This window comes from Harpia harpyja, chromosome 23, assembly GCF_026419915.1.
Source record: "Harpia harpyja isolate bHarHar1 chromosome 23, bHarHar1 primary haplotype, whole genome shotgun sequence".
Lineage (NCBI taxonomy): Eukaryota > Metazoa > Chordata > Aves > Accipitriformes > Accipitridae > Harpia > Harpia harpyja.
The window spans coordinates 12979532-12990993 of record NC_068962.1 but is presented as its reverse complement, the minus strand read 5'-3'; the positions used below and the strand labels follow the sequence as shown (position 1 = coordinate 12990993).

At 44.1% G+C, this 11462-nt stretch overlaps 1 protein-coding gene across 2 annotated transcripts in view; it reads left to right on the top strand.

Annotated features, from left to right (window-relative positions):
• Positions 1-7446: 7446 nt before the first annotated feature.
• The window catches only part of ZDHHC17 (zinc finger DHHC-type palmitoyltransferase 17), a 77067-nt gene continuing 73051 nt past the window's right edge, over positions 7447-11462 (top strand). For both annotated transcript variants that reach the window (XR_008233065.1, XM_052774213.1), the window contains exon 1: positions 7447-7596. Coding sequence is in view for 1 of the 2 variants with exons in the window: in XM_052774213.1 (XP_052630173.1) it covers positions 7534-7596 (63 nt within the window). In the remaining variant the exon portion in view is untranslated. The remainder of the gene's footprint in view (positions 7597-11462) is intronic.

Genomic DNA, 11462 nt, shown 5'->3' with positions numbered 1-11462 from the left:
TCTCCAAAGGCAGCTGGAATAATCAGCCCAATGGATGCAAAGAGAGGTCTGGGAGAACAAATGGACAATGAAAACAAAAATAGGAAAAAAAAAAAAGTTCATAAAGTGTAATCCAGTCTTCAGTTTCAAGTCTGTTCATCTTCCCTTACAAATATGAGCATAATCCAGTATCAGCTGTGGTACAGGGCTGCACCACAGTAGTCCCAGGTTTCCCCCAAAAATGAGCACAGGCAGACGTGTTAGCAGAACAAACTGGTACATGTGGCATGTTCCTGGATGTGCTAATGAAAGAGCTCTAGGGGGAAACTCAAAGGAGACTAACAGACTCAGGTAAGTTAAAAAATGTTTTAGCAGACCTATTAGATATATTCAGTCTAAGTAGTGAGAACACTAAGTAATAGCAACTTTGACTCTAATGAACAAAGAAAGAAGAGATGGTGCTTTGACATTAAAGATAGCAGCAAAGCCATCCATGAGTATGATATGGTATCAAGATCAATATTCAGAACACGGTGAGTGGGAAATAGAAATGCATCATCTTAAAGGGACAAAAGTGGGCATAAAAAGTCAAGTTAGATAAATCCATTCATTTTCTGTACCTTTAACTCTACGAATAAGTGCAGATATTTGTCAGCATGTGGAATTTCATCAGGAAAGGTAATCACCTAGGGAAATAATATCATAGAATCATAGAATGGTTTGGGCTGGAAGGGACCTTAGAGATCACCTAGTTCCCACCCCCCTGCCATGGGCAGGGACACCTTCCACTAGACCAGGTTGCTCAAAGCCCCATCCAGCCTGGCCTTGAACACTGCCAGGGATGGGGCAGCCACAACCTCTCTGGGCAACCTGTTCCAGTGTCTCACCACCCTCACAGTGAAGAACTTCTTCCTTGCATCTAATCTAAATCTACCCTCTTTCAGTTTAAAACTGTTACCCCTCATCCTATCACTACATGCCCTTGTAAAAAGTCCCTCTTTGGCTTTCCTGTAGGTCCCCTTTAGGTACTGGCAGGCTGCTGTAAGGTCTCCCCGGAGCCTTCTCTTCTCCAGGCTGAACAACCCCAACTCTCTCAGCCTGTCCTCACAGGAGAGGTGCTCCAGCCCGTTGATCATCTTCGTGGCCCTCCTCTGGACTCGCTCCAACAGGTCCATGTCCTTTTTTTGTTGGGGGCTCCAGAGCTTTTGAAATCCCAATATTAATTAAGCCATTTAGGATTCCACAAGTACAACTTTTTTTTTTTTTTTTAATACATGTTTAGCATCTTGCAGTTTGTCACTGTTTTCTATATATGTTTATTTCATCAGCATTATATTTTAATAACTTTATGGGAAAAGCTCCCTGCACTTAATTTAATGTAAAGATTTGGGGTCCAATTACCCTGTGGAAAACTACCTGTAGAAAAGGCTCCCTTTGAATTAAATGGGTGACATCTTTCACCACTGCAAGGGCATTTCCAGCTTCCAATGGCCAAATGGGGAGTTTGTTCACCCTAGGAAAGTGAGGGTGAAATAGCACAAATATATTATTTTTCTGATGCTTCCTATCAAACATCATCGTTGGGCCTCTTTTAAGACTTGCAGCCTCCTGAAGTGTTTCCATGGGAGCAAGAGGCTGTGTAGGGAAAGAGCAGAATTCCTTGGGCAGATTCATCCTGTTCCATACTAATAGTCCTGCAAAACGCCTATCATCTGCAGACCAGCAGACAATATTATGGATTGCTATCCCATCAAAAGAAGCTTGCCCCCCCCAATTTACTCAGGAGGAGTGGGGAAGAAGGTGGTTTTCCCTTTTAGTACCCCCATCCATGCTGCATACACTCCAAATTACAGTGGTTGAGGGAGCACCTAGACATCAGATAATAGTTCAGCTGGGATTTCTCCACCATTTTTTTCCCTGTTCTAGGAGGATCGCTGACACTGTATGGTATCTGAAACTACCTGGTATGATATACAGCAGTATTTGAGAAATAGTAAGGGATGGTCTAAATAGAGACTGTGTCTGACCTTCCTCTTTTCACAACAATGTAAATCAAGATGACCACCACTGAAATTCAGAAACACACCACCATGAAACTAGTGTAAGAGCACTGTCAGGCTCTCTGACACGATCCACAGAAGCAAACTGCCTAATGTAGCTACTGTGGCTATTCCTCTTCACCGGCTGTGCAGAGAAGAGGAGCCTGACCGTGCTCAGTGGTGAGGCAAATCACGTCACCCACTGCTCTCTGGTACCGCCAGCGCTGACTGACGTGCGGTGGCACATTACACCGTCACACAGTCAAGTTGCTCCTGTCCCCAGCCATCCCGGCTGATGGATGCTGCCACCTCCGAGTAAGGACACCCGATCCCCTCGTGAATCCTCTCCTGAACCTCCACCTCCGAGTAAGGACACCCGATCCCCTCGCGAATCCTCTCCTGAACGTCTACGGCTTCCAGCCCAGGACGCTGAAGACTCACGTTACGTTAGAAGAGTGGGCTGAAGCCTGCCGTGGTTCTGGATCTGACCCACAGATCTGATGAGATCAGATGGCTCTCAAGAGCATGAGGCAAATGGTTGGGAGCAAACCCGGGTTTAGTCCCTTGGGTTTATTCATATCCACACAACGGTCAGAGCCCTGAAGTATTATCACAGAAGCAGTGACTGCAGCTACAGGAGGCACTGTATTGACCAAATACACTATCTTTGTTTTCTGGTATCAATCCTGCATATTTAATATTCTCCCAATGCGTTTGCTTTGAGAGCATTGTCAGCTGGATTATATTTTTAAAGACAAATTCCATGGAGCTGTTTGGGCAGAATGACACAAAATAAACTATCCCCATTTTCCCACCAACTGTGGTTTTCACTGAGGATAAATGACTTGGATTGTCCTTATAAAAACTAGTTCTAGTTTGACTTTAGGTATCATCCCCTGCCCAGCGTAGGGGAGGAGCTGTTTGTCATCAGTTTAAAGATTTCCCTCTGAGTTGTTAAACTGTGCATGTTGGGGCATCACAGCCTATCTTAACCATAAGAAGGTATGAAAGGAAACCCAGTAATGGTGTCATGATCCCGTCTCAGCTACAGTCATATACGATAGAGACACCTCTCTTCAAAAAGAAAAATGGTCATTCATACCAGCATAGTTTTTTTCTCCACAGTTTTGTTCACATTGGATGGAAAAAGGTCATTTGTGAACCTCTCCCTGTTATTGAAAGTGGCTCACTAGTTTCACCTGAATTCTCCCTCTGGTTGTTTCCTGTTATGCTGAGACAAGACCTAGTGAGTAAGGTCCTAAAAATGCTGAGGGCATACAGCATGGGATTGAATTAAATTTAATTTCATTAATTTCATTAAAATGAAATTACTGAAGCAAGTTTCACTGTCGCTGCTAGGCTTGCCCTCCAACAGCCAAACCAGAAATGAGACACATTGATGGAAGTGCAGTATATGAGGTGTGCTGTCGTAGCTTAGGGAGTGAGCTTCAACCAGGCAGATGTTAGGACAGTGAAAAGATGCTGGCCCTCACAGAGAAGGAAAACCTACACGGCCTGTAAAGAAGTGTATGTTTCTGAGCCCAGCACATACTTAAACACTCAGGAATATGGTAAAGCTGCAGTACTTTGCCCTGCAGAACCATGTTATGGAAATGCTCCCAAGAACCAGAAGCAGGAACAGACTGGAGGGGAGGCCACCCGGGGGGGGCTGTACCCACAGGCTTTCAGTCACCCAAACTGGTCCAAACTGTGTGAGAACTGGGTGCTCTCCATCTAGGAGTGAGTGCAGAGAGAAAGCGTAGACTTGGATAAACCCAAGCAGAATATATGTTCGTTTTCATACACACATCTAGATGGATGGATGTCATTTCCAATACAGAAAATACAAGGCTCAAACAGTAATGCGATTAGAAAATGCAGTGTAGATAGCGAATAATAAAGACAATTACTCATTCTGATCATAGCCCCTCTGCAGACATATTCAGAGAACAGGAACATGATACGGCTTCCCCAGATATTTTAGCCCCTGACAGTGAAGCTGTTTTTTTGAGTGACTGTGCAAGGGAAAATTTCAGAGACGCCTCAGTATGGTGGCAAATCCATCTCATGATGTATTAATTAGAACAGGATTTATGAAAAGTATGCATGAAAAGTGAAGGACAAACACAGTTCCTCTAAAGATATTCACTCTTGTAGGGTTGGGTAGGGTATTTTTTACTTAGCACCTATTTTTGTACTAAGACTTTCCAGTATTTTCACCTTAAGTTTTGGCCTACCATGAGTGCAAATACTTAGCTTTAATTACAGTATTTCAATATTTTACCTTTGCAACCTTTTCATTGCAAAGGTAAACCTTTTTTGTTTAATTGCATTTTTAGTTAAGTGATGACACGATAATACAAAACTACTACTAAGAAAGACATGTATGTTGTTAAACGTTTTTTATTTCACTGTCACATTTCACAGTTTGGTGGAAGACAGAAGCTAAAATAGCTGCACAGTCATCCCTAGTACTGAACTGTGTATATGGATGTGTATTCTATAAATATGCCTTGTCTCTGCCAAAGGTGGTTTTTTTCATTAAAAAAGGTAAAATTCATGCTGCAGAATAGTGAATCATAAGACTTCATGCTACTTACTTCCCAGTTAAGCTGTATTTTAGTTCACTTGCAAATTAAAAGGTGTCTAGACTTTGTGTCCATTTTCAGTGATTAATGTAAAGCAAAACAAAGGGAAGAAAATCTGTTCATCTGTGGTGTTGGTGAATTGTGTTTTCCTTAAGTCAGACTAGAATCTAAAATAATTTTCCAGCGCATGCCACGTTTAGCCAATATTACAGACCTGTCCCTATTGTGTGCCTAGTAAGTAGCACTGGATAAAACCTCTTTGGTCAATATGGAAAACACTTCACACATCAGCTATTGACCATTCAGTGCAACCATGCAGAAGAGCATTTTCTGCCATTGATCAACAATAATTCCTGGCATTTACGAGGCATCTTTAATCTGAAAGCCTTAAATTGCTCTGCAACGATAATAAATTCTCAGAGTACCCCTCTGAATTAGATGACATAGTATTTGATTTACAAACGAGCAAAGTAAAACATAGAGGAGTAAGATAACTGTTCAAGGTCAGATATAGTGAATTTTTGGCAGAGTCCAGAAAAAGATCTAACCTTACAGCCTTTTAGATCTGTGAAAATAGGTGTAAACTTTGCTACTGAAGCAGATTGTTAGGTTTGTATCTGCTGTTCACTTACTCTGCACAGATGTTAACCTCCCTGTAATGACAATGTAAGACAGTGAAGAACCATGTTTCCAAGCCATCGTGTTACAGATTAGAGGAGGACAGGGAATGCTTGAAGTGTGGAAGATTTTTTTAACTTCTGAATCACCGCTAGCTTTTGAAGGAAGAGCTCTAATTCAGAGACATCTTAGCTCATTTCTGTATTCTAGTTCTGCTGTTACTTGGTGGTAAAAGGGACACTTGGTTCTAAGAAGGATATAATAGGCGGCACATGAACTATATACACAGACGGGGCCTCAAGTTTAATGGCAAAAATTCTCTGTACGGATGTCTCTGAGAGCAGAACTGGTTTCAAAATGTGTAGACCTGTGAAGAACAGGGTATAAATACCCAGACAGATGTCAGGGTATGCGTTTACAATCCAGTTCAGACCCAGGGGACGAAGCATAGATTCTTTAGACTTGCAAGGAAAAATAATCTGCATAGTAAAAATACTATAAAGATTTTTGGTTATTTTATCTCCCTTACTTTTATTAAAGATACGAGTGAAGAACTGTCGTGACTGATAGGATTTCTATTTCTGGGGTTTGCAGGGGGTTGAAAACCCTCTTCTTCAGGCAAATCGGATTGCAAATTATATCTAAGCCCTGGTACATTTAATAATATACAGAGTTAAAAAAAGATCCTCTCCTGTATACTCTGTGTCTTGTTCTGCTCTTTTAGCACTTCAGTACCTCATGGTTTCAGGTCTGCGCTTTTAGACCTGCTTCACACCCCCAGTTTCTAAATCCTATGTCATTCTTCTTCTTGACAATTTAAAAATTAAATATATTTATACAGCAAAAAGATATTTATGGTTTAACATTTTAATAATGCTGTAGTCAGATTTTATTAGTGCTTCTCTGTTACATTTTGTATGAGATGATAGGAGAGAGTAATGAAGAGAATATCATTCTGGGGTTTTAGGCTTATGAGCTTAATGTATTATGCTACAACAAAATGTATTACCTAAAGGTCCCATTCTCATAAAAGCAAATGAGAGCACCATAGATACGACAACATAAAGTAGCAGTCAAGCCAGCGATAACATTCTGTAATTGCAGAAACATTTTTTTATAAAAATGTAATTTACAAAAAAAAGTTTGAAATAAAGAGCTTTAGGACTTCTAATCTTGGCTGTATGTGTATTACACAGCTTGTAAGAACAGAAATGTCAAACCAAACGGAACCAAACCTATTATCCCGCACGATGTAACGTGACCCCCTAACCCGCAGCAGGTCGCTTGGCCGTCTGGACAGCGTGTGTGACGGGATGCAAGAAATGACCAGTTCAGCTGGGTACAAACGGTTGGAAGGAATCCCTTCCAGACGTCCTCACAACTGTTAGGGGGTTTCAAACACCCTCGCAGCTGAGAGCAAAAACCTTGTAAAGACTCTTGGTTTCTTCCCATGCTCTCTAGTAGGCATGACGGTAACTTCCAGAGAAAACTGGACAGACATTACGTAGCCTGGAAGCAAATCGACATTAAACGTACGGGGGAGCTCTCCTTTTGCTCTCATTCCAAATTATCATGGACTTTACTAAGCCGAAGTACCTCCCGAAACCTCAGTTGTACTAAACACTCCTCTCAGGAGCGCTGGTACCTCCAAAAAGCGACATGCTCCTCCAGACAACTAACCTACAGGCAAAATAATGCGCGTTCTCCTCGGTGGGCGGCTGCCCGCCTCGGAGCGGCCCTCCGGGCCCCGAGAAGCCGGCGGCTCCCGCAGGAAGGGGCCGGGGCCGTGTGGGGCCGGGCTACCCGGCTGAGGCGGGCACAGCCCGGTCTGTGGGAAGCCGGGGGGGGCAAACGGGCGGGGAATCAGCGCGCTCTCCCCCGGAGATGAGGCAAAAGAGCCCCTCGCCCGGCCAGCTGCGGCCCCGCTGCTTTCAAACCCGCCCGCGGACCCGTCAGAGCCCGTTATGCCGCCGCTCCACAGCGGAGCTCCGGCTCCCCGGCACCGCTCCTACCGAAGCCCGCCGAGCACCGAGCGGGAACCGAGCGGGCACCGAGCGGGCTCCGGCGCCCTGAGGCGCTGAGGGGGCGGCCGGAGGGCGGAGGAGCCTGGCCCCGCCCCTCAGCCGCCTCGCCCCGCCCACCTCCCCTCAGCCGCCCCGCCGTTGCGCGGGGACGGGGGGACGGACGGACGACGCCAGGGCGCGGTGCGCGCGCCAGAGCGGGGCGTGAGGGGAGAGGGGGAAGGGGGAAGGGGGGGCGCGCGCGCGCGCGTTACCCGGCATGCAGCGGGCGGCGGGCTCGCAACCAAGATGGCGGCGCCTCTGGAGGAGTACGAGAAAGAAGCGGGTTGCGTCCCCATCCTGCACCCGGAGGTGAGGGTTAACTCGCCGGGCGGCGGCGGCGGGGCGCGGTCAAGACGGTGCCCCGCCGGGGGAGGGCGGGGTGGGGTGTGTGTGTGTGTGTGTGGGGGGGGAGAGGCGAGGAGAGCGAGCGGGCGGGGTGCGCGGAGGGCGGGAGGTGCGCCGCCGCCCCCCGCTGCCGGCCTGGGTGTGCGCGGCGGGGAGGAGGAGGGGGAGGAGGAGGAGGAGGGGGGCAGGGGCCGCCGGCGGCCTTCCCGTGTCCTTCTTCCCGGTGGTGGTGGTCCCGCCCGGCACCGGGTCGGGGGCTGAGGCAGGCGGGGGGGGGGGGGGGGCGGCTGCGGCCCGGCAGCCCCGGGGGGTGGAAGCGGTTCGGGGGGAGGAGGAGGAAGAATAAATGTTTTTCTCTTGCGTTTTGCTGGTACTGGCCCGCAGGTCGGGCCTGGTCCGATCCGGCCCGGCGCTGCCTGGGTGGCGTGGGGTTTTATTTTGGAAAGGAAACGGTCCGTGTGTCCCGCGGGGTGGGCCGGGCCGGGGTGGGAGGAGTGTTTACAGGTAACACGTAGAGGTCGATGGGTGTCGTATTTTTACTTTTCTTGTGTGCCACCCGCCTCTGTCAACAGCATGCGTGCGTTCTCGAGGACTAGTATGATTGTTTTGAAATGTATTTTAAAACAGTTTAGAAAACCTTTTACATGCGGGCTTGTCACCTGATACATGAAGGGTTGTGAGAATTGATTTTGCAGCCTACGAAAAAGACTAGTGCATATGCCAGGCTCCAGTTTTTGCTAAACAGATGGCACTCTTTTTCCTTAAACAACATCTTAAAGACACTTTTAGTTTTCTTGGTGACTGGAGAGGCTCCATAGGCCTCTATATGAGATTGTGTACGCTACCCACTCTTCTCCACCTCTCCAAACTGTGCTCACTTACGACTTTAAAATAGACCCGTCTTTTCTGAAGGTTAAGTAGTGAAGCAATGCACCCCAAATAAGTGTCTTGATTTTTTTGTTTTGTTATTGTTTTTCTAAGTGATGTGCAAAGACTGATGCTACATGTTAATTCAGACTAACTGGAGAAATACCCTCATTTGCAGTGTCTGATGTTTTTTCAGAAGTGACAGAAGTTTTCAGTAACGATCCAGACTGTTGGATGTTGATGTTCTTTGAAAGAAAATGTTCTTAACTTGTGGAAACTTTAGATGGGCAGTCTAAAACTATAAAGTGGAATAAAAAGCATCTACAGGCTGTTAGAAAACCATTGTGTTTTAAAGATTGAAAATTAGTATTTGTTAAATCAACTTTGAGTAATTACTACATAGCGAACACAAATGTCTTAATTTAAATTGGTGATTTTCACTAGTTAAGCAATCTGGTAGAATTTTATACTGGTCCTTTGGTGTATGAAGTTGAGCATGTGTACAAAAGGAAGGAAGTTAATTTGTGTGCTGTAACACCAACCTGAAGCTTTTCATATGCAATAAATATCACTTGTCTAACTAGTCTTGAGGGTATTTTATTTGATTTTTCTGAAAATGCTGAGTATCTGACTATGTCTTATTCACAGGGTAGTATTTACATGGATTTCAGTGGGTGTTCCCTTAGTCCATAAAATCCCTTTGTGCAGACAAGCTTTAAAAGAGAAGGATGTTTTTAATGTTGGTGGTGAGACTCGCAGTTAAAAGAGCATTTCTGGAGTGTCTGTTAAAAGCTTGAGGATTCCGTACTGTAGCAGAGCTGTATTGCCACAGACCTGCCCACTGAACAATGTAGTGCATCTGTGTTCAGTAATTTTTGAAGGTCAGGGGCCTTAATACTCAGTGATTTCCACTTTTTAAGAAAATAGCACCATGTCCTTATGTAAATAGTGACGTTGGAGCATATAATCAGTTCTTACATTTGTATACCTATGAAACTGATGCTTTTTATAGGACTGTCAAAATCTTTCCCAGTTTCTTATGTTTCGTGCTACTGTTATCTGTCATGCATCTTTTTTTAGATATTTTTTTCTGTGCCTTTTTTTTTAAAAATGAGACTTTTGCTTCTTACTGGGTTTTGGGTTTTGTTTTTTTTTTTTTTTTGACTAATTTGGATTACTTTCAAAGTTTTTTGAGGAGCTTTTTGGAAGGGTAGTGTTTGTTTTTATATGGGCTCTATGGCTTCGCATTTTGCCATGAGATATTATGAACACAGTATTAAAGTTGTAGGAAAGATGGTCTTGGGAATAGCGAAAAATTGGTTAAATACTGGAGTGCTGGAAGATCTATTTATTTGTGAAAGGCTCAACTTAAAGTGATTAAAGTAATTTTGGTAAGAAGAGGTAGAAACACTGCTGAAAATGTGAATGCTCTAGGAAATTGATGATGGGACTGCTTTTGGTGGGTTTTGTGTGGTATCTTGCTGACTGAGTTCATGGGCCTCCCTCCCTCCCATGTGAAAGCAAGCCAAACATATAATAGATTCTTGTTTCAAAGGATATTTATTCTGCTTAACACAAGTTCAGTTTAGTGTAACAGTGTAGATCCCACCATTTTCTACTAGGATTGTTGCAAGATCACTAGTGGAACAGCAAAGCATATAGTGGTGAAGTACATCAAATAACATCAATTGCTCATGTAATACTCATAGAATGATCTTATAGTATATGATAAATGGATGAAGAACTGCTGGCTAACTGATATACCTTGGGAATAGCTGCTAGAGAGAATTATTCCTGAATGTCATTGTTCCTGAAAGCCTTAAGAGGAGTTAATCTACTAGACTTGAGACTTTTTTCATGAATGATTTGGAAGTAGTAACAAAATTGTCATTAATAAAACTTGCAGATGAACAAGATGGATAGGTACTCAGCAGGGAGGACAGAACAACTGTACAAAACCATCCAGAATTCATGTGAAATTATGCTAGTAAAACAAAGTGCACCTTAGTGCAGCCCTATTCGAAGTAATGCATTGATGATAAGGAACATAGGCATGGGATTGTATCCTGAAATTTATTGACTGGTAGGTTATGAATGTGAACAAGCAGTTCAGCAGAAGCTCCCAATATAATGGTTTGATAAAAAAAAAAAAAAAGTAATGTATTCCTTGATTTATTTATTTTTTTATAAAGGTGGCTTACTGATTAGGAACAAGGAGATGATTTTTGGCTGAGCATGTGGTAATACTAACGATGAAATTTTGTCTAAAAGTCATTGTTAAACAATGAAGACTGGAAAAGAGTTAAGAATTATTTTAGTAATGCCTTACAGTGAAAGGCTGGAAAAAACGCTGTTCACATTACCAGAAATAGTGAGAAGCGCCTTTTTTTCCCCATGTAAATACTTTCTTACTGAGATGCAGTGCTTCAGTTATGATTCAGTTCATACTTAACAAGATACAGTGGCTGGAAAGTGAAGCTGAATGGGATCAAATTGAAAGGCACAAGTGGTAAACGGTGAGGGTGAGTAATCATTGTAACAAAGAAAGGAGGGCAATGGTGGATTATCCAGCTCTTGATGTCTTCAGCTTGAGTTTGGATGTCTTTCTAGAGAGCAAATGCAAGCTTTTGAATTCTGCAAATGGATAACTGGGTGGCATTTCACACTGGTGAATACAGAGGAGAGTAGACTGTGGTGGGGTGACTCTGATTCTGTGAGTGATATACCACCTCTTTCATACACATGAATTTTTCAGCAGGATTGTGAAGTGCATGGATGACCAAAGAAAGGGAGTTCTGTGGGTGTAGATCTCGGAGTGGACGTGGCGTTGGCTGCCCTACAGTGTGTGGTATGGTAGCTCCATTATAAGAGATGCAGAGCACCCTAGGATGGCACAGTAACACTGGGCTGAGTAGTCCCTGCTTGTTTGTTTCCTTCTCGCAACCTTCAGGTTTCTGGTGACA